Source organism: Tinamus guttatus, unplaced genomic scaffold (assembly GCF_059628265.1).
Source record: "Tinamus guttatus ecotype Peru unplaced genomic scaffold, ASM5962826v1 Tinamus_guttatus_pri_ptg000330l, whole genome shotgun sequence".
NCBI lineage: Eukaryota > Metazoa > Chordata > Aves > Tinamiformes > Tinamidae > Tinamus > Tinamus guttatus.
Window position 1 is genome coordinate 2207161 of NW_028288864.1, and position 27598 is coordinate 2234758.

The 27598-nt window shown below is 49.1% G+C and overlaps 1 protein-coding gene across 2 annotated transcripts in view; it reads right to left on the reverse strand.

Moving 5' to 3' along the window:
• Nucleotides 1-27598, reverse strand: part of ADAP1 (ArfGAP with dual PH domains 1) — a 54835-nt gene that overhangs the window by 16139 nt on the left and 11098 nt on the right. For both annotated transcript variants that reach the window (XM_088529451.1, XM_088529450.1), the window contains exons 3-4: nucleotides 26728-26819; nucleotides 18200-18282 (exon numbers count right to left, since the gene is read on the reverse strand). In XM_088529451.1, coding sequence (XP_088385577.1) covers nucleotides 18200-18282; nucleotides 26728-26819 — 175 coding nt within the window. The remainder of the gene's footprint in view (nucleotides 1-18199; nucleotides 18283-26727; nucleotides 26820-27598) is intronic.

The window sequence follows — 27598 nt, forward strand, 5'->3', positions numbered from 1 at the left end:
AACCTCACAATGGTGGTTTTAGATGGCAGAAAAACCACAACGGAGTAGCCTTTCCCTTTACTAATAAAGAGAACAAAGCCACATGCTGCTTCTAATAGGAACTTGAAAAATGCCTACGTTCCTCTTTTCCCTGCCATCTACCTACTGCTGCAGGACAGGGAGCACCAAGCATTGGCACCAGCCTCATCCAGCAAATGTGAGGAAACGGTGACTTCTCTGATTGGGAAATTTAGCTCGAGCCGACCGGGAGCTGAGGAACGAGCTTGTCTCCCATCACCAATCCTCACTGCAAAAGCCAGACGCATTTTACAAAGCCCTCCTCATCGCTGCCGTCACAGTGATGGTCGTGGACAGCAACGCGAACCCCGGGGAGTTCCATAGAGAAACCCAACACCTCAAAAAGGAAGGGCAGAGCCATTTCAGATCACACTTTGGATAACTTTGAGGTTGAAGCCAAGCGTGAAAAACAAACCAACCAACTTGACAGACCACTGCAAGAGTGTGTTATCATTTTGCTTCATCTGGAGCAACAACAACAGGTTTGAAATGGAAAATATCTGTTCAGCTACTCATCTGCAGGGGATCGATGTGTAAAACAGAGCTGTACACCCTGTCTCTGTGGAAAAGACATGGAGCAGAGCCCAACACCACATCTGGGTTTGGAGTTTGGTGTGAAGACGACTAGCTCTGTCCCCATACATAGGCATGCGGCATTTAAATGCAAGGTCAGTCCCTGGGATTCCAGTTGCTTTTAATGTCATCGCGAACACACTTGCATTGCTGGCTCACAGCTGAAAATCCAAATTGCTTCGAAGTAAAGCTCCAATAATAAAGCTGAAATCCATTAAGCCTGTGATGTTTGCCACCATTTAAATCTGATTAACATCGTTCATGACACCACTAAGCCTAACAGTCAGAAAACACTCCTGTCAATTCTGATGTTTCCTGGTGTAATCCGGACCCCCCTTCTTTCACCGAGTTGTCAGCTATAAGGAAACATAATAAGAGATCATGTATCTAATCCAGCTTCCTAAGCTGTTTTTAACTGGTTTCTTTAATCACATGTTAAGATTCCCTGCAGAGAAGCTCTCAGGTGACAAAGAAATTAATATAGCCATTAGCTCTCCCAGAAGGTAGGATGGGAGGTGTCACATCATGCTGCTGCTGGGCAGCGCAGAGGGGACAACACGCACAAGGAGCCACCGCGCGGGGGACAGGGGCTCCCGGGAGCAGGAAGGGGACGTCTCCGGACGCGGGGCCACAAGTAAGGGGGTGCAAATGCCAGATGCCACCACCGCGGCATATTTGAATTCTCAAAACTGCCTTTTAAAAGCGACTCCTGGAAAAGCTGGTCACCTCCCCTGGAAACGCCACGTGAGACCGAGTGTTGGAAGCTCCCGACATGAAGTTCCCGGGTCTCGGACCGTCGCAGACATTGTCAGGTTGGGTTTGCAGGGAAGCGAGCAGAGCCAGAGCCACATCCTCCCTTTTATCAGCTCATCTTGTAATGGATCATTGATACACTGCAATTTCCACAATAACTTAATTACTGAGCACGTGTTTACATACGAGAGATGAGACAACAGTTAGCGGCTGCAGTGCTATTAGATTGTATCTGCTGGGAGGATGTTCAAATCTTCTGCCAAAGAAAATGTCTTTACTGGAAGACTCACGCTTGCATTACTGAAAATTGAACATGGGATCTAATTTTACGTAGAAATCAAATACTTCCTCTTGGAGTGGCAGCTGTATGTGCCCATTAGGGAGATCCTGGCTGCTCCGAGAAAAATCCCAGTTGCAGGTAGAGGCCTTCAGGTTTTGATCTTTTGATTCCAATCTTTTGTTAGAAAAATGAAAGCTGATGGAGCCTGAGAGGTTCACAACATGAAGCTTTTCCCATTCACCGGCAATGAATGCACTCGATACAGCTGGGAAGCCAGGAGAGAAGGGGCGGAACGCTCGGCACTAACAGCACCCGCACAACCGCAGCGCTCCGCACTTTACCTCAGGAAAGAGGCAACCGAAAACGAAGCGGCCTGAGAGAAAACAAAGCGATTTCCCCCGTTGTCCCTACAGAAGGTTTCTGTGTGGAAACTTAGACCCCGGAAGCCCTGAGGAGCCTCCGAGGCAGGCGGATCCTCCCCGGGCGGCAGGTAAAGGGGAGCTCACGCTCGCGGTATCGCAGCGCTTGCGCCGCGTTCCCTGCAGTTCCCCTCCCTGCTGCTCTAGGCCGATGCACCCGGCAGCACCGCCGGCTCCCGGCGCCGGGGCAGACACGGGGACGGAGCGGCTCGAGCGCTGCCGAGCGGTGAGCGCTGCGCGCGGACGGCAGCGCCTCGGCCTCCTGCCACGGAGCCCCGGGCACTCGCTCCCCTGTAGGTGCCTCCAGCATCAGCCTCATCTTCCCTCTCTTTTCCCCCTTAGCTTGTCTGTACACCAAGATGGGGCCTCTGGGGTGTGAAGACAAATCCACGCCCAGCCTCATGCACAACGATGTTGGCTTTTATGCAGAAGGCACCAAAAAGCTCAACAGATGCACGGAAGCCTTGATCGTTGAATCATTATGGTTGGAAAAGACCTTCAAGATCATCAAGTCCAACCGCAAGCCCTTCAACACCATTCCTGCTAAACTGTGTCCCCACGCGCCTCATCTACACGTTTCTTGAGCACTGCTAAGGGACATTTCTTGGACACTTCAGCATCCATATGTACCGCGGATGGGCTAAGCCAACCTATACGGTACCGCGGTCTCACTCAAACCGACTGCAAGGCTCTGGGGAGCCTGGGTTCAAAGCCCAGCCCACTGAAACACAATATCCAAACAGCCCAGAATACCCTCGCAGCCACAAATAGTTTGGGATGGATTGTCTCGTACCCATACTAGCAAATAAAACCTCAGCCTGGACAGCTGCTCACACAGATCAATCCTAGAAAGGATTAGAAGGATTTAATCACCGAGCACAGCTTTTCTGAATTCAGCAGAGAAGTTCACGACTGACTTCAAATGGGCTCAGGGCCCTCCCTCCAGGACATGCTGGAGTAAAGCATTCCCCCCACGTAAGCAGCACTAGAGCCCCATAATAAATCACAGAACTGCATCTCCACGGCGGCCGCAAGCACACAGCATTCCTCTGCGTTGGCTTTGAAGAGGAATCCAAGGGGCTCGGAGCACATCTGCTGCGGTGCTAATGGCTCCCAACCATCCATTATGGAGCGCCTGACGCATTTGCAGGCAGAGCCATAACTTTATGAAGGGAACAGACACTTTTTAAATTTAGGACTCATTCCTCTCCCGGCTGCCAGCTCTGCAGCTGTCCCAGAAATCGGCTCACGCTGGATGCTCCTCTGGCTGCGGCGTGGACAGAGGCAGGTCCAGGGCTCAGCAGCAACAGCCTCCAGGCTGCAGGAGGAGTTCACCCACCTGCCTTTTTTTCGAAGCTACTGTCCCCTGTAGCACTGAAATCCTGCCTTATAAACTCTTACAATTGTACAAATTAAGGCTAAGTTCTGGCCTGGATAAATCAATGAACAAAACTCCCACTAACTTTGCTGAAGCTAAAATTTCATCTTCCAGCCTCTGCAATGTGTGGAAGTTTGAAATTCTCTCCCTGCTGAGCAGCTTTCTGGCCTTTCAGATATTTTGGGGATATCCTGTTTGCTACCGATGTGTCACATAATCACTTCCTTCAAGGGCTGCTCTCGCAGAGCTGGTTATGAAAATGAATCTAGCTCATCTAGGTTACTGCTGTGCATGCTCCTCGACTGCAGCAACATTTTTTAAAACAGTCATATTTAGATTGCTGATGAGGCACCTTCCAACCCAGTGCTGACCAGGACTTCTTAAATAATGCAAATACTTCTCTACAAGCACGCAAAAGGCCAGGGGTGGCGGATGGATAACAGACTTATCTGCTGCATCAGAGGTTTCAAGGTGAAAGCGCAGAGAACGCGCTTGCTACACAGGGAGAGGGCAGCGCACACCGCTCCCTCTACCAAGAAGTGACAGGGTTTGAGCTCCGCTCAACAGTTTGCTTGGCAAACTCCAGAAAAACGCACAACCACATTCAGAAAAATGTTCGTTATCTACCAAGGGACAGAAACTGCTGGCCCTGCACTAGTCTCCAATATAGAAATGGATCTTTACATAACGGAGACTTAATTAAGCTGGGAAGAGTTGCCATGAAATCAGCTTTTTTGCCACCATGGATGTTGCTACAGTTTTGCTCCCTCATCGCTCCCTTCTCATTATCAGAGGGCTCTTTGGCACCAACCAGTTGACCCAGTGACACTGCACAGGGACCACGGACATGCCTGGCCTATAAACACTGAGCAACACGGAGGAGATCCTGCAAGAGGGCTGCTTCCCCTGCTCTTTTTCAAGATGTTTATTAGCCAAAACATGTGGCACCAGTCTTGCTTTTATTTTTATTTTATTTCATTTTTTTTAAAGCTCTCTCCCTTTGGAAATAGATTCATTTACTGACTACAGGTTTACAGGAACAGGCAGTCTGGGCAACATCTAAGTCTATATTTTCAAGCTGAGCAATAAGCTTGAATAAACAGAGAAGGCACAAGGACAGCAAGTTATAATTGGGGTATTTTGTGCACCTATTGATTCTATAGAGTACTTATGCTGGCAACCCAGGCCATGAACTCGGCCCTTCGGGGAAGACGGGGCTGCAGGGTCTCACGCCAGCTCTCCCACGAGAGAGTCTGTGCAGCAAACGCAACCGGCGCCGACGTGACCACAAATGAATCAGGCTTAATTTGAGTCGACAAATGTAAATATTTCTCCTAAAGATGATGCAGAATGAAACAAGACTTCTTGTTTGCGCTGTTTTGGGGAAAAGAAAAAATAACCGAAAGTTTTGCACAAAGCAGTGCTTCGGTGGAAAAAAAAAAAGCACCCAAACCCCGACCACCTGCAAGGTTATTGGCCAGCCACTGCCTCTTCGGGCCCAGCTCGCTCCCCTCAGCTCCACTTCCCCTGCAGCAAACCAGCAGCTTCAGTTCTGCAAGCAAGCAGCTGCTGCTTGGCTAATTACAGGAGCCTTGGACTGGAGCTATAGCAAAGGCAGCTTGACGGAAACAGCTGTTTAAATCACAGCTGGATCCTAGGCCAGCTGTGAAAATCCAGCCTCGGCTCCCCGCTGCGCTCCCCGGAACGGCGCTGCCAGCGGCCGGCTCGGCGGCTGCTCCTCCGCCTGCTCCTGCGCCGACCCGGGCGCCCTCCGGCTGGCGAAACGCTCCCAAGCTTCGGGTTACCTGAGACACCAGCCCCTCTCTCTTTCCTGCGTGACCCTCCCTGTGTGTCTTTCTGTGCAGTATCGATTTGTCTGCACTCACATGCACCATCACTGCGTTAACTGGGACACCTGTGAATTTCCTGGAGAGCCAGCGTTGCTAGAGCAGGCTCTGTCCTTTTAACCACTGCTCAGACAATGTAAAAGTGAACCTGAGGTGTTTTTTTTTTTAAAAAAAATGCATTTAGAGCCTATTCTTTGGTCTTCTGGTGATTAGCTGGTGCAGTATCTCTTTAGGCAAGGCAAATCACCTACCTTTGATTTTACTGTCTCCCCTTTAGGTGGCATTTCGAGGGACTGCATTGCATGTGGCCACAGCAACTGAATCAGCACTTCCACATGTCACTGGGAGGCACCGCAAGGCCGGGCTGGTCCCTAGGCCGTGCACTACCTGCCCCGTTGAGGCACCAAGCCCCATGCTCACAGGCAGCGAGACGCCGGCGCGGGCCCCAGCGCGGGCTCCTCTCCTCGCGGGGACGCAGGCAAAGCGCTGCGATGTCGCCCCGCGCCCATCTCCCTGGCTTGCTTTGCTGCACAGCTGGGCCAGGAACCCCTCGTTAACGCAGTAAGGTCACTGCCTGATGTTCAAATCACTCACACTGCAATACAGGGAGCTGCTCCTCTGTTTGCTTGAGCCTTTCCGAGGACCTGTTGCTGCCCGTTACCTTGTCTGGAACACTTGATGCAGCGAGTGTGTTAGTTTGGCTGGGCTACACAGGCTATTTTCTTTAGAGCATTTTCTTAACGGATACCTTTCCTTTTTCCCTCTCTCTGCCTTTCAGAAAGGATTCAGCTTATTTGGCTACTCACTCCCCAGGTCTTCTCAGGACAGGCTGTTTCATGGGTTTGTTCTGCTCTGGAGGCAGTTGGAGAGAGCAGCAGAAGTAACTCCCACCGCAGCACACCCTAATTCTGCTTCTAGTGGGAGCATTAACAGAGGACAGTGAGGAAGAAGAAGTCATTTGTTTCGAAGTAATGACTATGTTTTCCTCAAACCTCCAGGGAAAGGCTGAGGGAAGGTAACTTGCAGAAAGTCCTGGCAGGGAGTTGTGCAGTGTTACAGTTTATGTGCAGGATTAAACTGGGAAGGCATAAAAAGCAGACAGAGCACCAGCAAATGGAAGAACTGCCTGTTCCACCTGTCCCCACTTCACTGTGGAGTTTCTCCTGCCTCCTCCAATTCGATTTTCCCTGAGCCTTCTGGTTTCAATTATACTCCCTCATTAAATAAAGATCTAGGAAGCGGGATGACTCCAACCCTTACCCTCCGCTCTCCAGCCTCGCTCAGCCTCACGTGGCTCCCGGCACCCGCCAGCCCAGGGCTGTGAACCCCGAGCTGCCGCGGGTGCTGGGTGGCCCCCGCGCTCAGCCCCACGGCCCCCGCGCTCAGCCCCACGGCCCTGGTGCTCAGCCCCACGGCCCTGGTGCTCAGCCCCACGGCTCAGCCCCACACGGAGCACAGGACGGACGTCGGTCTCACCCTTGCGGCTGCATCCCAGCCGTCAGCGGGATGCTCCCTGCATCAGCACGCGAGCAGGACGGCTGCTACCTTTGCCTGTTCTGCTGGAGAGAGAAGGCTCCCGAAGCACGTGCTTTTCCTGCAAGCTACAGAACGCTGCCTTTGGGACCAGCCCCTGCAAAATCAGATAACTGCCCACTGGGCTGGAGCCTTTCCAGGCCAACCGGACAAGCTGCACAGCAGAGGGACACTAAATCTGTGTGCCAACGTCCTCGCGTCCACACACCACAAGGCAGAGGGGCTTCGAGCGCGACGAAGCCGCCCGAGTGCCGGGAGCAGCCGCGGAGCTGCGCGTCCCCGCGCTCCGGCTCATGGCAATCCCGCGGGAAGCACCGGCGCAGGCAGCCACACCAGGGCACGAGTCACATCCCCTGCTCGGCCAGGTGACACAGCCGCCTGCACAACCCCAGGACAGGGCCCACTTGGTGGCTGGGAGCGAGGGAGGCTGCTGTGCGGGCAGCAAGCGCGGCACCGGAGAGGTGCTGGAGCTTCCCCTGGCGCTCCCGACCTCGGCACGCCGGCATTGCCCTCTCAGGGCAATAAATAGCTCATGGTTTCAGCTGGTGCTAGTGAAAAGGTACCCAAATTCCAGGGCTGGGTAGCCAAAAATCTGAGAGACAAAAGCAAGATGGAGCAAATTTGGCTGAAATCATTTTAGAGTTGAACCTGCTGCTTCGGTTCAGCCAGACATGGGAGGCAGCTGGCCAATTTTTACTGGAAACCGTGATTTAGCAGCAGTGATGCAATGTCAGCATGCACATGAAGCCCCGACAAACACTGCAGGGAACTAGGGCCACGACTTCCTACCACAGGACATCTCTTTTTCACAGCCAGATCCCAGCAGTGCAGAAGCCTACACGAGGTCTCAAAACAGTGTCACAGCACCACGACTCTACTGCTCTCTAGCAGTACTGGCCGTTTTATTTCTATCTCTGGGACTACGAGGGATCTATTTATAAGGAGGGGAGAGAGGAGACCGCACATCGCGGTCCTGTCTGGGGCTGTGTTGCAGAAACAAGGACTTCCCATCGCACGAGGGCACCCGCACAAAACTCAGAGCACAGCGATAATTCTGGAGCCTTTCACGCATCAGAAGAGAATTTAATCCATTCTACAGCTAACATCAGGTAAGAGTGACATTAAAAAGCAGTCCGAGCAAAGCAGACACTCCTCTTTGTGGCTAATAAGTAGAAATAAATTAACTGTTTTCTTTGTATCAAAAATTCTCCTCTATGGACTAAGATCAAGGCCTGCAAAAGCTTTTGATGGCTCTATTTGCCCCTCAGTCATATGTGCATTGAGGTTCAATAGAGACTTGCATTCAGAGAAACTCCCAAAAAATTCAGATCTTTGAATCAAGATTAAGGATATAGTGAGTATTTTCTGAAGTTGACCTCCAAAAAATAAAGGGGGAAAAAAAAAAATCAGAAGAGCCAGTTCTAACTAGGCTATTTCTAATTTCTACATCTGGCATAAATCAAGAATCAATTCACTGCCCCAAAGGGAAACTAGCCAACGTAAAACCCAGAATGAGGTGGAAAGAAACCTTTACCTGTCTTGTACTTCTCAGTTTTCAGAGAAACAAGAACAAGGTTGTCCTTGGGGCAGAGAACCAGAGCAGATGGGGTCAGCTCTTCCCGGGGAGGAGACACGCCGAGGGATTCACCAGGCCACACACGAGAGGCTCCGCACGGGAGCTGAAGCGGCTCATTTCAGACAGAGGCAGAGCAGAACAGCAGCAACCAAACCTGACAGCGACCGCCCGTCCCCGACGAGGGCGGCCAGGCCCCTCCTGCCCCGCTGCGTGCCCAGGCGCTCGCTGTGCCCCACGGCCTGCGCCCGCTCCTCTCCAACCCCGGCAAGACATTAGGAAGGGACTTCGGAGCCGTTCCTTTTCTTGGGTGGTTTCTCTTATCTTTCTCAGAAGTTTGGTTTCCTACAGAGCCAACACTTCGGCAAGCGTTATCGATCTGCACATCTTTACCTCTTGCAAAATAACCCCAATCTTTGTGCTGCTCTGCGTGCCAGAGTCTGAGATTGCGCTCGTGCAAGGACAAGCGTCTCGGAGCACCCGGCATCTGGCACCCTCAACACAGAGCCACGTCCTATGGGGGACAAGTCCCCCCACACCAAGACCTACAGAGAGCAAGAATGAGCCTGAGCTGCAGAGCAAGGCAGGTTCATCCTGTCCAAGAACTCAGCCCTCACCTCATCTGATTTTGGGCAGCGCTGAAAAGAAAAAAAAAGGAAACAAAAAGAAAAACAAGGCCTGTTTGCACAGAGCACCCGCCTCCTCCTGATATTGAAAACACTTGCATGAAAAAGCTCTATTTGTCATTAAAATGTTCATTTTCCAAAGCACATTGCTTAGATTAGGCAGGAGGAAAAGGGGAAGGAGGAGGAGGGAAATCTTCAACTAAAGAGCAGAAGCCAGAGCGTATATTCCCACAACACCTGGAGAATCATTTCCTTCAATTTAATGTTATTTTTTTCCCTGAATAGCTTCCCGCAAGCTGGCCATCACACAACACCATCCGCAAGGCCTTGCCCTTCTCTGGTGTCTCACAAAGCCACAGTATTTTGCAAATCTATTCCATGTGCTCAGAGCCCTGCAAGGAGAACTCTTATTTTCCAGAGGTCTAAAGCGACTCCCGGCAGGGCAGTGTCCTCCTCAAGGCCACCCTCTGGATGGTGCATGTAGAAGCAGGGGTGGCAGTCCTCAGCACCAGACCCCAGGCCGAGCTCCTCGTCGTTTAAAGCACATTTCCCCAGCACTGTGGCTTCACAACGGCTGCATCCGACGGGCTCGTGGTGGTGCCTTTCCCCCAGGGCTGGAGCGAGTTACTAGAAATCAGGGAGAGACAACTCGCCTCCCTCGCACCTCTCTCAGAAACCGGAGCCTCTTGGCAAACTGCTTCCTGACCCTGATGCTGCTCCAGGGCCCTGGACGAGGACTTTGCTGCTGGTTCACGTGCCTTTTTGTGAGCACCCATCTCTGGCGACGGCTCCGGGAACTAATCTTTAGGGTGCTCCATGCAGCTATACAACCCTGTCCTCCCCAGGATTCAGCCCTCCTTCTCTGCAAAAACTCCTTCTGCATTTGATGCACAGCAAGACCTGCATCTTTTTCAGTTATCGCTGGACCAGTTTGCTCCCTGGGTGCTGCTCAGCCCCGCAATTCAGCGGGGTGCAGCTGGAAAAGCCAGCGGGAAAGGGCAGCTTTGCATCTGAGCTTACGCAAAAGCAGCGGGCTGAAGCGCGGCGGCGGCTCCGTCACGCTGACACTCACAGCCCCAGCCAGCTGAAGCCAGGCGAGAGACACCGGAGCACCGAGTCCGCCGGCTGAAAGAACCAGGCGCAGCCACGACGCTGCTTTGTCTGAGCAGGCCCAAAATAACCTGCATTACATCATCGCAGGTCGCTCTGCACTAAGATCTTCTGCACAGTGAGAAGGAAAATATTTACGCCCTGTGCATCCTCTCTGGTCCTTTGCAGACAGAGCTCCTTCCAAATTTGCAAGCGCAGGGGAAAAAAATCAGTTCAGACTGTTTCCCAAATTACGTGAGCCACATGGAATAGAAAGTGCATATTAGCAGATTTTACTATTTTATGGCGTTCTTTCACATCTCATGATTTATTTTCCTTCGATATTTGTAGACAAATACAAAATGATGTATAAACAAGCAGTCTTTAGGGCGTTCAGAGACACAGCACAAGGGAACAGACACAGATCCCTCCCTTTGTCACTGCCTTTGTAAATGGCCTCAGCCCACCCTTCTCAGAGCTGCATGCTGAATACTGAAACTAAAATGCAGTCCATACTATAAATATCCATGCATAATCCCACAGAGGCTAAAGCCCTGATGCTCTCTGACTTGCTAACACATCTCTCTGCTCTGCAAATGCTAGCCACCTTTTTTGTAAAGTTTCCTGAATGATTAACACAACCAAAGCAAACTCTTTCCAACCTCAGCTGTTGGGTTTCCAACATGCAGGAAGCCTTGCATGCCCTGACCCTTGCCTACTCCTTCCAGTTTTCCAGTTTTTTTCCTCTTTGGCCATGTAAGGCTGCAGCTACAGCCACTTTTTGCATAACCTGCAGTGCAACAGGCTGCCCCCAGCAGCTATGTAACTGCTGATCAAATAATCGTCTCCAAATTGCATCCCAAAGAGAGGGCTTAAATCTTTAGCTGAGGCAAAACTGGATTCTCCCATTGTTTTTATGGGAGCTCCAGCATTTGACATCAGCTGAGGGGCTCCAGCGAAAGAACAAGGGCAACGATGCTTGATAGTGTTTGCATCCTGCTCCCTTACGCATGAGGCATTCCCACGCAGACTTCCTTTGGGAACCAGATGTCTCCACGTGAAAAATGTGGAGCAGCATCTGCTGCGAGGAAGGAAAACCTGCTGTTCTCCCGCTCTCCTGAAATGGGAATCCCTGAGCCCATGCGGCAGCTGCAGCCCTGCAGCCCTCTCATCCACTGCGCCCTGCAGGGCCCCTGTCCGTATATCGAGAGCTCTGCTGCGGTCTGAGGAAGGGTTCAAGGAAGTTAACGGCAAGGGGTTTCACAGGCTAGTTTTGGGGAATGCAGGGAAGCAGTATGACACCCAATTCCCCTGCAAGGGTGCAGAAAGCTGCAGTTCTCCCTTGGTGGAGGTGCTGTTTGCACAGAGCTGACCCTGGGCCTCCCTGTCACTTTGCACCGCATTGGAAAGCGCCTACACCCTGGTCTAAGAGCCTGTCAGTCATTCTTGAACTATCTTGAGGACCTTATTAACCAACAATATGTGACATAATGAACCTCTTAGGGGCGCATGCTGCTCATGTCTGTGGCTCAGCAGTGGGACCCTGCTTGCCTGCACTCAGACTCTTTAAGAACAAGTCAGAACCTCTCTGGCACAGTGAGATTACTCTGCATCTCCATTAGCATAAATCACATCGAGTATTTAGTCCAAAGATTTTTTTAGGACCTTGGCTACTACTATAGTTAGTAGCATTCAAAGCGGCGCCTTTCTCTTGTTGTCCCTTGTATCCATGGCACTCATCTGGTTCCCATCGCAGCACCTCAGTCGCTGCAGGATAATGAGTTTCACAGGACACTCTGGGGGTGCTAAGAGCACCCTTGCTGCAGAGAAGGCATGTGATGGGCAGCCTGGAACAGCAGCCGCCCTCGGGATGTTTCCATCCAGCCAACGCTTGTTGTTTTTTTAATTTTGAGGAAACAGAGGGTGGCTGTACGCCAGCACACGCAGCCCAACAGCACAGCCGCTCCTCCCGGGCCTGCAGCGCTCTGCTCTCACACGCGTGGCTCCAGGAGGATCAGGAGAAGGTCCAGGGCAGGTTGCTGGCCAGGACTTGCTGCAGCCTGGTGCTAGAAAGCAGAATTCCTTCCCGCATGCTCTGGGCTCCCTGCCTGAGGGGTGCTCTGCGAGCTCGCTTGCTCCCTGCAGCTTCAAGGATCCCTGCAGCAACACGCTGGGGAGCGGCGCTATCCCCACGTGCAGCGACGGCAAGGAGCCCCAGCCCCACAGCAAAGCTCTCTCTGAACCAAATCGTTGCCTCATGCGAGGCAGGTTCTGCCTCGCCATCCAGCTCCGGGTTATCTTAAACCTCCTCAAACCACCGCAGAGCTCTTGATTGCCGGTTCCCACCTGCCCCGCAGCAGAACATCCCTGCGGCAGATACTGCAGAGGGGAGCAGGAGCGCCCAATTCCTGCACAGAAAGCCCAGAGGGAGAGAGGGTGCAGGAAGCAAAGAAGGAAGTAAAGAGCTTCTCCCAAAAGACAAGGAATGTTATAATCTGCTAAGCGGTCTGAATACAGTCACCTGGCCTTACCTGGACACCTCAACTACACCACATTTGAGACCAAAACAGCTATAACAAGAAAACGAAACAGCTCCTGTTTCCGAGCTGCTGGGCCTTGGCCTCTTCTGGGCAACAGAGATTTGCCACTCTGGGCCTGTAATGAGACACTGCTCACGGAACGAGGCTGATGCTGCTTGCCCAAAGCAAGCCAAAAGTCCATAAAAGGCCAAAGGTCCATAAAAGCATCAGGAAATGAGTCTGCAGTGATCATCCTCCTTCTGCATCTCCTGCCATCCCCACTGAGCATCGTCCGGAGCAGAGCCCGGAGGCAGCAAGGGCAAGGACGGGCAGGAACTCATTTCACACTGCATTGGGGAAGATGTTTTAAATGTATCCTATTTGCCTCTCATCACTTGTGCAGATACTAAGCAAAAATGGTTGGACTGCTGCTGTTTGTAGGGCTGGCAAAGCCCCTGGATCCAGTGAACATCCCTGCTTACCCACAATTAATACCTAGTAACTTGCAGGCACGGGCAGCACTTCAGGGAAAGGTGACCAGCTGTTTCCCAGACGGCCACCTCCATCCATTCCTGCAGGCACCGGGTAGCCCTCCTCTCCAACAGCAGCTTTATCCATGTTCAGTCTGCGGACAGACACTTCCAAGACCATAACTACACAGTTAAGCCATTTTTCCTGACAAGCATTAAGAGATTTAGCACCCAGTATAAAGCAGCTCATCAGCTCTTCATTTGCTAATGTCAAATCAAAGCCCAAAGATGCACGTGATGCCGATGGTGCTCTCAGCTCACCTGAGGGCTTGGTGCACATGGAACTAACACCGATTTCTCCTGGCATCCCAACAGCAACCAGAAGGTCCGTGACAAGACAAAGATGTGTTTTTAGGAGAATAATGAGCCCCTTTTGCATTTTCTTGGCTACATACACATCGCCTTCTTTCGTTTGTGACTGAGATGCATTGCAGCAGCTGCACCTTTACCAATTCCAAATACCATGTTTCATGAAGTGTTCTGCTTTGCTTCCTCCACAACTCCCTTCGCTAGCATAAATTCATGCGATTAAAAGAGGACTCAAAGGTACCCAAACAAACTAACTCTCAGCAGGACTTACGGAAAGCATTAGCGTAACTGCTGCCTATCAACAGCAGGACAAAATGTTCACACTTTTTCAAAATGATCACACACACCTTTCATTTGCCTGAAGTTCCAGATTTGGACTTTAACTGCAATTCCTGCTATTCTTCATTTCCAGGAGAATTCAGTACTTGTGCCCCATTAAACTCTGTTAAAGGGGATAATTAGCTGGAGACTGACAGTAATTTAAGCAGTTCATTTATCAGAAGGGATAAAGCCAGCCCGAAACATGTTAATATGAGGTTCTTAAAATTGGTATTATTCTACACCACTGTGCAACTAATGTTATCGATAGTGTGAGGAACGCAGACCGTGGTGTTAAGCAGAATTACTGGGGTCTAAATAATGTTTTGCCTTATAAAGTCTGGCTAGGGCAAACAAATTAGTTGGCTCTAATACTTCAGCTGATTTAACAGCCCGAATGTATAAAAGGGTGTATCTAAGAATTGATAGTGGATCACCGAAGCATTTAATCACTGTTTTACTAATCTTCTGCACTATCTGAACTCAAACCGACTCCTCACACTAAAAATCAATGGGGCTAATATACTCATTAATGATGGCTCTTTTGGAGGAGTGGAATCATCAGAGTTTGAAAAACTAATTCAGGGTATAAGAGCTAAAAGCTGTGGCTGTGAATAGGGCATGGGCTTGTGCTCAAAGGCTTCTTGTAGAAACAAGCAGCTCTGGAAAAGTTCCCTTGAAATCTTCCACTGAGGGCAAACACTGTGACTTCCGAGTACAACCATGTGTCTGATTGGGGACATTGGAGCAGGGACTGAAGCAGGACCATTTTCCCAAGCAGGATTTTCTTGACTGCTGCCTCACAGGAGATCTGTCCCCAGCGCTGGCTGCAGCCTGGCTCTCAAGCCACTTGCACATGATCCTTATGGAGAGCTCGGCTTCAGATACCCGGGAGGGCACGAGGTTGTTCCTTGTTCAGACGAGGCTAGGGAATAAAGTGATAAACACAGGGAAACTCCAATTCCATGTCACTTCCCTACTGGCACATTCATCCTACAGAGGGGTTGCCTGAATACGCTACACACATGGATTTTAGAGATGACAGAGAAGCCTCTTCCTTACTGGAAAAAGACATGGGGAAAAGGACATGGGAGGAGCGAAGTGTCAGACTACACTGAGGCAGGAGATGGGAGCTGCAAAACGAGTGCCCAGGATACTCTGTGGTCAAAAAACACTGCCCCAAACTGAGCACATCCTGGTTCTGGAAAGACACAAGGTCAGTCCTGTCCTAGCTCTGTTTCCACCCTCTTGCATGCGCTCTACACCTGGACAGAAGTTTCCAGCTCTTTCAAGTGCTCTACAAAGCCTTTTGGAGGAGCAGAGCCAGGGCTGCTCCTTCCCTACTCCTGCCACACTTCTTTTGCTTAATTAAACACTTTGCTAGCAGTTGAGCAGTTTGCTGCATCCTCCCGCCAGGCTTCTCCACATGACTCTGTATCTCAGCTCTCACTTGCACATCTGACACTTGTCCCAAGACTCATTTCTCCAAGGTCTGTCAGTTCAGCTGCGAGAGCTTCTGTTTGGCATCTGCAGGCTCCAGACAGTCTCTCCCCAAAGGCTTTTCCGAAAGTGAAGACACCGGATTTCTGACCAGGGTTGGAAAAGGATATTGCTCAAAAATATTCAGAGAGCGTTTTTCTAGTTTTATGCATTTTTTGAACAAATATCAGAGTGCAAAACTGCCTCTGGGATTGGAAAATGGAATTAAATCTTCCAACAAATACCAGAAAATGGATCCTGACATCTCTATTAGCAATAAATGTTTCATGCTTCGAAACTGGTAATCTAACATTCCTCCAGGGAATTCAGAATAGTGAGAAAAATGGTCCAACACAACAATAAAAGGAAAGAAAAATATCTACATACATTCAAATGAGATACAAATTGGTGGGCAAGGGAAAAGCCTCTGGGCTGGTCCCACCTCAGCATGTTTACGTGCAGTTCAGGAGGTCATTAGACGAAAAGCAGTGGCCCAGATCCAGTGCCTGTATCCTCCTGTGCCCAGCAGCGCTAAGCCCGGTAAAACCAGGGGCAAAAGGATGACCCCTTGCAGAGTAGATCCTCCAAAACACTGTTGTGCCTGGAAACAGTCTAAACCCCTGCGAGCAGCGAGAAGGGCATAGCTGGGACACGTAACGTGGCTCCGTTTCCCCTGCATGTGCCAACTCCAGCTGGTCTTGGAGGGGTCGCAGACAACGCGCCTCAGAGCAGCTCTCTGGTTCACACCAGCTAGCCAAGCTGCTCTTCCTGGACCACATACGTCATGGAGTGACCAGGCATCCTCATTTGACCTGAGCAATACAAAGACTGTCCCAGCACACAGGTGAAAACCTCCAGGTGCTACTTTTTGCAGGACAAGGGATTTTCCCTCAGCTCCCATGTCCCAGCGCCCAGCTCAGCCTCACAGCAGAAGAGGTGAAAATGCAGCTCCCAACGGAGCCGTGCCACATTGCTCAGAGCAAGGAACGGGCCTTGGCGCAGGGTGAGGTAGGGCCACGTACCCATACCTGGCTGTTTGTGTCAGCACATGGGAAGAGTCCACAGGGCAAGTTTGGTGTCCCCTCCCCAGCTGTGTTTGACTGTAACACAAATGTGGACACCCCAAGGAACAGTTACCAGATCTGCCTTGAAGCTGCATTAGGCATTTGCTGGCCCAAAGAATGAGCAAACGAAGACCTGGCCGGTATTTCACAGGTAATTTACCCAACTCCTATGTTGTTTTTCAATGACAATATAATTCTCAAGGAAAATATACAACCTGAAAGCATTAATACACAACCTAGAAGATGCCCACCAGTTTGCCTCCCTTTCCCCTTCTCCTTTTAAGAGTGCTGTTCTTTAAAATGGCTTAAAACCATCTATTTTATTCTGTCTTTAAAGGTTTTAGAACTTCAAAGAGAAGAGAAAAAACCTACCACTTCACCATGAAGTTAAACATTATGCGGTGACATTATATAGAAAGTCATCAAAAATATGTTGCTAAAATAAACTCCTGCTTGAACTCTGCCTATAATATTTTTCAGAAAGCTCAGCACACACTGCCCTTCTCACACAGCACTGAAGCACATACTTAACTTTAAGCAGGTACACGCTCTTCTTGGAGTCAACAGATCTAATCACATCCTTAAAATTATTCATTTGTCTGAAGTACCTCATTGAACCAAGGGTTTTACACCTAGAAGTTGCACAGTGTAAATTGGAAACATTATTTCTGAGCGAGCATTATACACATGTTGGCAGATATATTCCAAAGCTATCTAAGAAATTCAACTATTTTTAAGAGCACATGCTGCGTTCCAGCACCCTACTTTGAAAAACTAAAATTAACTTGCACACAGTACACTGCATATGGATACTGCACACACACTCATGCACGTTTCATATACACAAAATAGCACAGAAAAATTGCTCTAAGCATAAATTGAAGCCATATGATACCAGATTTTAACTGCAGTTTTAACAGCAGCAAACTGCTGACACTACCTGCTTATTATCAACCTCAAAAAGCATCATAACCATATTTTAACCTTTCATCTGTAACATGCTCTTTGCTAATAAAATCATCCCAGAGCCATCCATGCACACAGCTATAGTGTTGACTACTTAAAATGCAAAATAAATGCCACTTCCACACAGCAAAGGAACACCCAGCTAATCTCATACAGTCTTTAATGCCAGTTATTTTGCTGGTGCAGCCTCACAACAAACCTAGCTGGACCCTGTGCTTCCTCTTCACATTCTGCCCTTCCAAAAAGAGGTCACCTGATCCACCTGCTCTTCGTACAATCCCAGTAAAAGGACCTCCATCCTGCTGGTTGTTGTGCTGTGAGTGCTGAAATGCCACAAGCACTTTGTCTCTACAACTGCAAAACACCACGTGCATTTACTATACCACACGGAGACCATGTTCCAGCGAAGAAAGACACTGCAATTCCGTGGAAAGACAGCTGTGAAATAGAAATTTGGGAAGGGCAGGGCACCTTGCACACTTACCTACCATTAACCAGTGTTAATAATCCTACTTACCTTTCTAAAGGAAGAGTCACCTTGATGGGATAAACACCCTTATCTCCATTTTAATTTGCATTTGTGCCTCCTGCCACCAGGAAGCAGCTCGCTGACTTTACTTTAGCTGACTTACTGTTGGGGCACATCCCACTGAAGTCAATAGAAGCACTCGTGAATTACTTAATTTTTGTATCAGGCATTGATTTTTTTTCCAGTCAAATACAGAGAGTGCCAGGAGACATCTTTCCCAAAGAATCATACTTTCCCCTCCCATTTTACAAAGTATAAGCATTGATCAACATAAAGCTAGTTTATCAGAAAAAAAGAAAAAAACAAGGAAGATGCTGGACATTGAAACACTTTTCTGACAAAACTTTCTGTCACTACCTGCAGAATAGGGTTCTTGCTTCTCACTGTGAATGAATTCTTTTCTTTCATATTTGGCTCTGATCCACTGTTCCCGCAGCAGTCTGCAAAGAAACAAACAACAACAATAAAGTAGGAAAAAAAACACAGGAAAGATGCTGTCCAAGATATGAATTCTTCCTTGGCTTATCATTATCTCTTCAATAGAGAATACAAGGGTGACCTGAAAGTCTTTCAAAAATTAAATTCTGCAGTCTGGAGTTGTGGGTCTCCTCCCGTTTGCTCTAAGACAACAATAAATTGTTTCCTTGTACATCCAATTTAGTGGAAACTTCTACAATAAAATTTCCAGCATTAGCAGAATATAATAAAATTTCCAGCATTAGCAGAATATCCCATTCACATCCACCAACCTCTGTGCAAAATTCTTTTAACATAGGAGTTATTCTAAATATAAGCTTCCTCACATTGGACAGGGCATGACAGGGTAACAAGTAGCCTTATGGAAAATACTGCCCAAACAAAACAAATGAACAGAAAAACCACCACAGAGCAAAGATTTCAAGTACTTCTGTATTATTTTATTTCAGCACAACTCCTAGAATTAATGAAGGGCATAAGCAGTTTTGATCTGGAATATGTTAGGAACTGTTCCAAGCAATTTTTAATTGTACTAAGTTATCTTAAATAGCCCATAAACAGGTAAAGAACATACTCAGACAGGAAGCTGTTTGTCTTTCCACCTTCATGTTTAGAAGTGGCCTTTTTAGAAGTGGCCTACATGAGGACAGTTAAAGATTCCCCAGCAGTTGGCCATGCTCTGTAAAACCCACCACACTTGAATATACCAATTTCTGCACTAAGGAAAACTCTTGATATGATTGAAAAATCTTTTTTTTTTTTTTTTGAGCTCACAATACAAATTAAGCACTATTACTTCAGCAGAAGTGTTCCAGAAATGTTCAAAGATGACAAGTGTTCTACTATTACTTATGAAAATTCTTCTGGCAGGACAGCTAACAACTTCATCGAATTTGCAAGATGCTCTTCAAACAGAACCACGGGTGATATCAATTTCCTGGTGGTAAAACAGCAGATAATTACACATATTTTCTCCCACCCGTTGTTCCATCTCCTCAATTGGGGCACCAGCCTTCTCCTGCAACGCACACGAAACACCACAGTGTCACTGTGCCCAAAACTCAAACATGAGCCACCTGCACACCTGTAATAGAAATAATCTGCTGAATCTGCCTTTCCCGCTTCTGTTCATGCTCTCACAACTTTCTTCGGCTGTCACACACAGACATATCATGTCTGATACTTAGAGTTGTTCGTTGTTTCCAGCCTGGCTGCTGCACACAGCTTGCAATCACCAGAGCCAAGCTTGGACCTTTTCAACAAGGACTCAACTGTAAGAGAGACAATTCACGCTGCCCTCGGTGCCAGCTGAACGCTCCCCATAACCTCGGCCAGCTTTTGGCTGGATCTTGAGGAGCTCCGATGGCAATTCCAAAGGACCACAAGACTCCAGCCATGCAACTTGCCCAGCCCCTACCACCTTCTGACAGCTCGGACCTTCCTCCACACTCCCCATCATCGCATCTCCAGCATCCTTCAGCAGTAGCTCCTCCAAAACCGAGAGCCAACAGAGGAGCCCATCATTATGGCACTTCAGTGCAAGGCCAGGGGCTGCTGTCTCTGCTCCGAAGATTATTTAGATAAAGTAGAAATGCAGTAGAAGAAATGGAAAGAGAGACCCAAGCTGCACAGCCAGGAGTCTGCATCTCTGTGTGGTGGCTCTACTTCAGACCTGATCTCCATTTCACTTTAAGTATGTTTTCAGGGGTCTTTTAGGCATTGCTGCTGACAGAATGCTGTGCTTTGTGTGAAGTGCACGTTTCTGCAGGTGAACGTGCACACGGGCACCCAGGGCAAGCATCACACACCTGGATCCCCTCTGCGCAGAACCACCAGCGATTTCCACAGCGTTCTGTGAACAGAAGTGACTCTAGCAATAGCCTTATGGTATTTTATTGAATTTCTGGTGAAGGGACATGTAGCAAATACACAGTTCACATTTGCTAGAAAAAAATATAACTGTATAATTCCTAAACTGAGGAGAAGCACAGCTTTTGGGATCTAATCCAAAAGCTTTAACAGCCCACCTAAAATCTGGCGGGTTGCTGGTTGCAGGGAATATGTCATTTTTTGGCAATTAGAACAGAGAGGTCTTTGTAATTAACAAGATGAAAACCTGGGAGCAGGGAACAAACTAAAAAATTAATGAAAGACCACACTTCCCGCAGAATAAGCAAGAAGTCATCCTCAGAGCACCACAGGAGCCGGCTGCTCCGGGGCAAGAGCAGAACGAGAGGCTGACGAAGCTCTGCCAGCACCAACCCCAAACCTCACTTAAAAATACTTGTTTGCTTGGCTGGCCACCCACACGAAATGCAGGGCTCTGTCAGAGGCGCAGTGCAGCGCTGCGATCCCGGACCCCACAAACAGCGACGTGGGATCAGGAGACGCTCAGGAGAAATCACGCTGGGAAAACTGTTCTCACACCCAAGCAGCTGAATATGACATTGCTGCTGAGGGGCTTCCTTGTGTTGCATGTAGGAAATGTGGTCAGCAAAATTAATAGCCTGCAGTTTGTTGTTGCACAAGACCCTGCAGCTGGGTTATTTTTCCCGGGATGCCAAATGGTTTCCCTGTTCCTAACCTACCTCGTGCAGCACGTGGCTGCAGCGGCTCCTTGACACGGAGCCCAGGCAAGAAGCCCCAGCCAGGAGTGAAAGGGGCCCCATCACCACCAAACGTCATGGCCCTCTGCATTTCATCCTTGCGAGCCAAGAAAAGGCAGAACAGAAGCATGTGATCCAGAAATGCCTTTTCCAAAAAAAAAAAAAAAAAAAAAAAAGATTTTTTTTTTAAATAAATAAATAATACACACAGAGCTTGCCATGGGCAGCTTCAGCTTGCAGATACAGCTTTGCCAAGTTGCTGTCAAGCAACACTTCTAATGAAATATTAAGTCCGAGTCCAAATTCTTCCTCAGACAGTATGAGAAAAAACACTGCAACTTAAAGTGCATCTAGCTTCCACACCCTTTCCTCTCTGTTCTGTGCTTGCTGAGTCTTTGCTAGCAGGACTCGCTTTCAAGTGGCTTTGTGGAGAGCTGGGATGGCCCAGGGGCTTGATCCAGGCACTGCCGAACCCTGGGAATGACATGTCACCTGTCCCCAAAGCCCTGGCCATCAGCAAACACCTGGAGGGGAGCACAGGGATGGAATTTTTGGCTATCCAAGCATAAAGCCTCCAATTGTGGATGTCAGGAAGCTAAAGCTGAATATGAGTAGGAAGAATTATAATATGCCTAAATAAAAATAAAATGCATGGTCCAGGTTACCACAAAACTTATTTTTCAGAATGGTGGAACATTTAGATTAAGAACACATATGAAACTTGGTACCATTTTAACCTAGTAGCAATTCCCTTTGGAAGCTAAAGGGATCCATATGAATTAAGAGGCCTTCGAGCTGGTGACAAAGAGAAAATAAACCACAAGTGGGGAGGACACTGCCAGCCAGGACCGAGCCGGGGGACCAGGCAGGTTACAGGCACTCATGATCGCAGAGCCACGCGCAGGCAGAGGCTCTGGGAGGCTGAGTGTGCAATTTGGGCTGTCACAAAGTGATTTATTGCTCAGGAACTGACAAGCAGCCTCTCTTGGGGAGGCTCAAGCTGCAGCTCGAGCTTTACACCCAGGACGGAGGCACTTGCGAGAGCCTCCGAGGCAAAATCTGACAACGACCCTTCCTAATGAATGGGAGCCAGAGCCTTGTGCTCAACCCCAAGGTTCAATGGCCAGAGGCCTGAGGATGTCCCTCAGGACCAGTGTCAGCACCAGGCGTTGCTACCATCAATGTTGCACCTATTCCCCGCACTCATCTTTCCTAGCTCAGCCCTGGGACATGACTGATGGGATCTACAGCTTGGGAAGGGCATCGTCCCCCTTCAATATCCACGGTAGCCTGCAGGGAACGGGGCTGCAGAGACAAAGGCGGACACCAATTCTGGGATCTTGTTAAAATGCTGCTTCTGCTCCAAATCAAGCAAGGAGGATGCAACAGCCTAAGAAGACCTGTCCCAAGGAAGATGGACCATCCCTGTCAATAACCATGTGAACCTCCCAATGCTGCTCTGCCCAGATGTGCTGTTCTGTGCACGCTCCCCTGCTTCCAGACGTGCAGGGCCTCAGTCCCGAGCAGCGGCAGGTTGATGCAGGTAGCAAATGCGTGGCCTGAATTTCCACAGACAGCCAAATACAGAGTCCCTCATCCCAACCCATCTCTGCCTTTTGCAGGACAATCACTGCGTCACCTGCAATTCAGCCTCTTGTCACTAGCAGGCTGTACCTGCCCCAGAACAGGCTGCCCAACGCTCCCAACCTGCTGCCACGGGACAGAGCTGGGACCCGGCCACACACGATCATCCCAAGAGGGCTTTTGTGGTTTAGGGTCCTCACCCAACAGTCTCTGTGCCAATGACGTGGCGCGGTAGGAGCAGAGTCTGATGCTAATTTCAGCCTCAGGGACTCCCCTGTGGCACAAAAGTTGGTTGTTCTGCTCACTGCTCCTCGGGAATGGGCTAAGTTGTTGGAGACAGGAAAGAAGAGGAGATAAAGGGATAGCTGTTGTTGATTTAGGTTTTGGGTTTTTTTGTTTGTTTTTGCCTATTCACAACCGCAGATTTTCCCTGGGCAATTCCAGAGCACTCCAACTTCTCTAACCTTTGCCAAGTTTCTGACAGAGCCAGAAAGCCACAGTGGGGCTTCTGGAGGAGGCAGAAACCAGATGCAGCAGGCAAACAGCACGTATTTTCTAGGGAATCCAACATAATGCTGTAGGCAAGACAACGAAAGGACAAGCTGGCTCTGGAGCACTTCTTCCATCTTATTGCATGAATTTAGCAAATCTGCAAGAAACCAAGACAAGCGGATGCCAGAGGAAGCATTATACAGCCAAGGAGCTTAAAGACGTGGGCATCCTGCAGGGATGGCAGTTCTCACAAAGGGTGCCCAGCACTTCCAACACGAGTCGTCGTAAATACAAGTGTCAAAAGCCCCAGGTGCTGCAGAACACGGGTCGGCACAAGGCAGCACAGAGCTGGAGGCACCTTCCTGACTGGCTGTTGGCAGTGCCATACGGAGCTGTGACCTGAGCACTAGCAATGCTGCTACAGTGATGGGACTCAGCATGAAGCAAGGGGAAAGCTAAAGAGATACCAAACCTCTTTAAAAAGCAGCGATCCCCTGCTCTTGCTGAGCACACATCCATCTCCTGGCACAGAAGTGTAAGGAAAGAAAAACTCCACCAGCACATCAGCCTGAAACACTCCCAGCCAGGACTGACCGTGGCTGCTTGTAGCGCAGCACGTGTCAGCACGAGGGGTCACTGCACATGCACTGCACGACACGCGGCAGCGCGAGCACCCGCGTAGACAGCTCTACGTGAGCTCCAGGCAGCCTCTGCAGCTCAGGAATCAGGGCAGCCCGGCTGAAACACGGCCCACTGCAAAACACCCGCACACCAGGGAGCACGAAACAGCCAGGGCTTGGCCCAGGAGCAGCGGCTTGCAGGAGGGTCAGCCTGGCCTCCTCTTCCTTGCTGAGCAAAAAAGGCGGCCGGACAAGCAAGCAAAGGAAGCCTAAGCACCCGCTGCCTCTTGTGAGCTAAGAGCGGCCGCATGTGTCTCCACCAGGCATCAAAGGGCTGTGGAGAGGGGCGGCCGCCCGCCCGGGCCCAGCACGGCCTGCCCGCGTGTGGGGAGAGCGGGCTGGGAGGCAGCCGCGGCGGCGCAGCGGGACACAGGCCGCGCTGCATCACCAAAGGAAGCCCGAGTGAAGCAGATATTTCCTGCCAGCCCCAAAGCAGAAGGAGCAGAAGCGGCTGAGGCCACGAAGCTGCCTGAGCAGCAAGGGGAGAGCTGGCTGCCTGTCAGTCTGACCTGTGCAAGGAGATGAGTGGGGTTTGTACCCGGATCCCCCGAGCTCCAGAGGGCCCTTCCAAGCAGACAGCCGTGCCTGAGCTCAGCACCCCGTCAGGCAGCGCTGGAGCATCGAGAGGCGACAGGACGGTGCTCCCGGCAAAGATACAAACAACCCAGACACCAAGAGGGCCCTGTCCTGCAATAGCAAAAACAGCAGCTCAGGCTGGAGTGCAATGGCTAATTAAGCCTAACTGAGACTTAAGACAAAACAACCTGAGCAAAAAGCCTTCAGTATGATGTGCATGTGGATTTTACTCCCATTACACTGAACTACAGCAGTTTCCCTTTAGTTCAGAGGAAAGATATTAAAATCACGCCACTGAATGTAGGGCAAGGAATTACAGTTAGCTAGATCTGTATGAGCCTCCTCCCTTTCTGACTCTTGACTGCTTAGTAGCTGTCCTCTGATGTGGGAATGTCAAGGTTGCCTCGGACATGCACTAAAATCTGCTGATCCACAACTTCCAGGGGAGCAATCAGGATGCATCTCTGTCCAAACACAGAGCTTGCAAATTGTTTTGAGAGCCTCAGAGACAAAAACTCACCTAGAACTTTGTTTCTCCTAGCAAAGACTACAGCAGCAACACTGCTGGAGCTAGGTCAAAATCTTCCTTTTCCATCCACAAATCTTCAAACAGCACGGCTGACTGTTGGGATTTTGGGTCCCAGCAATATAAATATGGCACTGGATCCTCTCAGGACCAAACAGTTCAAGAGAGCTGCCTGTCTATCACAAAACAGCATTCACCTTGGAGTTGCTGTTGGCACAACTACCACCTCTCTCTGCAATCTGGGCCTTATGAGTATTTTGCAGCTCACTTTCTTCCTGGTATCAAAGAGACTCCAAGGAGAAGGTAAGGGAAAAAAAAAGCATGAATAACTCTCTGCCAATAGACTTCCAAAAACCTGTAGATTTTTGGTCTCAACCCAAAGCCAGGGAGAAGCAGGGGAGAAATTAGCAGCAATTTCTTTTAGTAGATGCACCATTTTAGGAAGTGGAATCTTCCTACACAGCAAGATGCAAGAAGCACTTGATGCACAAGGATGAAAAAGGATGCTAGAGCTAACACTTTAGGACCACAAAACACACATCCCACCTGGATAAACACGATGCACTCAAAGTGCGTACACAGCAGCTTTGCCAATCCTCAAATAATTTCTCTAATTGTAGGAACTGTGGAGGCTGCTGCCAGAAGCCATTTTAGATCAAACCCAAGATCTGCTAAAGTTGTGAGAATGAGTGACTTATCATCAGGCCAGGCAGTGCTGTTCACACCTGGGCTTTCCCAAATTTAACATTTTAGCATTATCAAATAGCAGGTAATGGATGAATCACAGAGATGTTTCATAGGGATGACAGACGCCCTCTTTTTTCTTCTCTGTAAAAGGCTTTTTGCATGACATATTCAGGAGAATTACTGCCTTCCTAGCTATTACAACAGAGTGAAAGTGCAGATAAAATCACCTTGAGGATGAGTGTAGGCACTCATGAGTGGAGCCCTTTAACTACCTTCAGTCTGATTTCAGATTTGGTGCATAAAGCAGAGCCTGGTGCATAAGCACCCTAGTTATGGGCTTCTCATACAAGGAATCCTACAATTCCTTCAGTACTTCTGCTCTGGGCAGCTCTTGTGATGTTTGAACACATCAAAAGGCTGCTCAGAGACTCACAACTGGACTGGGCATTTTCATACCCACTGCCACACTGCCCAACCTCTCTTTTCAACCAGTGACACCCATTTAAATGATATCGGGTTGAACATCAGGTACTTCTACACTCGTGGACTGGCTAATACTAAAACACTGGCTCTGGAAATTATGTCTGCAGACACCAAATCCTGTGAAGCACTGATTTTACAAGGATGCACCCACAGCATTCTGCAAGATTGGACTCTAGGACAGAATCTTGCTGAACAAACAATTTCAGTTTATCTCCTTGCTCCCTAAGCAGCACAAGTTCTGGCTGCTCAACCATTCTGGTCCACAAAAGCTGGGCTCCTGGTTTACTCTACACTGGATAGGATAAAACGTCCTTTCACCTGTCCTAGCTTAGGATGTTCTTTCTCACTTAGGAAAAAAAATATCCCCCACGACTATTTGGCACTAATAGAAACAATATTTTGGCAGTACAAGCAACCTAGCACCTCGTCCATCAGATAAGCAAGTTACATCTTAATACAAAAGGGCTATTTGAGAAGGAAGAGGAAATCAATGGGTAGAAATTGACTTTTTTCATAGCCTCAGAAACTTGGAAGGGTCTAGGGAATAGACAAACTATTGGCTTCCCTGCATCACGCAATTATGTTTATTAAATAAGATCCCATGCGTAGTATAAACTCTATCATATGCATTCAAAAGAACAAACATTTTTCAGGGACTTCTGTAATGCAATCCCCACTGTGATAAAAAAAACAGGTATCACACTAAAACAAAAATAATACAGAGGCTTCAGCTGCACAAATAAATGTGGTTTAGCAGCAAAGGTATTTACTTACTGACAGTCAAGAAATGTTGGCTTGTAATAAAACGGTGGCATCTTGGACTCATATTTTGCTTTTGCTACATTGTTTCCATTTGCAGCCATAAACTGTAAAAAGGGGAGAAAAACAGACAGAATTAAGAAATGTTAATGGCCCTTATCCTCCCCTCATTCTACATAGCAATAAAATACCTGGGACAAGGCCTTTCTGCAAAGCTTCCCTGGGACTGTGCACAGGAGCAGTGCTGCAAGGGCTATTCCTGGGGGCCAGGGCTCAGGAATTAACCTTGGCACTTCCCAGAGATTGCATCCAGGCTGCATCATTTTGGAGACAAGGCACAGAGAACTCCTGCTGTTCAGTGCCCCAGAGCAGTTTGCTTAAAACACATAGAGCAAATGCTATCAAATCATTTCGAGTTGGCTGCCAGTCACTGGAGCCACTGTCCCTTCCAGGGGCTGTGTCATCCACCAGGCAGGGACCGTAGGGCTACCAGAGCCATGAGAATCAACATCATCCCCTAGACCAGACCCTTCACCTGCTTAATATCCCTAGGGACAGGTCCTGGCCCGGTCCCACGCGTGCAGTTCCCACAGGAGCAGAAGGCAGTGACAGGTCACAGTTTGGTCTCACACATTTCCACTTCCAGGCTGGGGAATGCACTGGCTCCCAGGGCACAGGAATTAGGCAAACCCGAGGGCAGAACCTGACACTAACTTTAAGTCTCCATATGTTAAGACTCCAGCAAGGTAACAGTCTCTGACAATAAGCCCCCATGCTATTTGCTTTGATGAGGATCACATCTAATCCTTCAAAATGATTCAGTTTTTTCAAGTGCTGGTTTCCTTCATGCTGTAGTTCCTTGGTGATGATTCACTCCTGTTCCCAT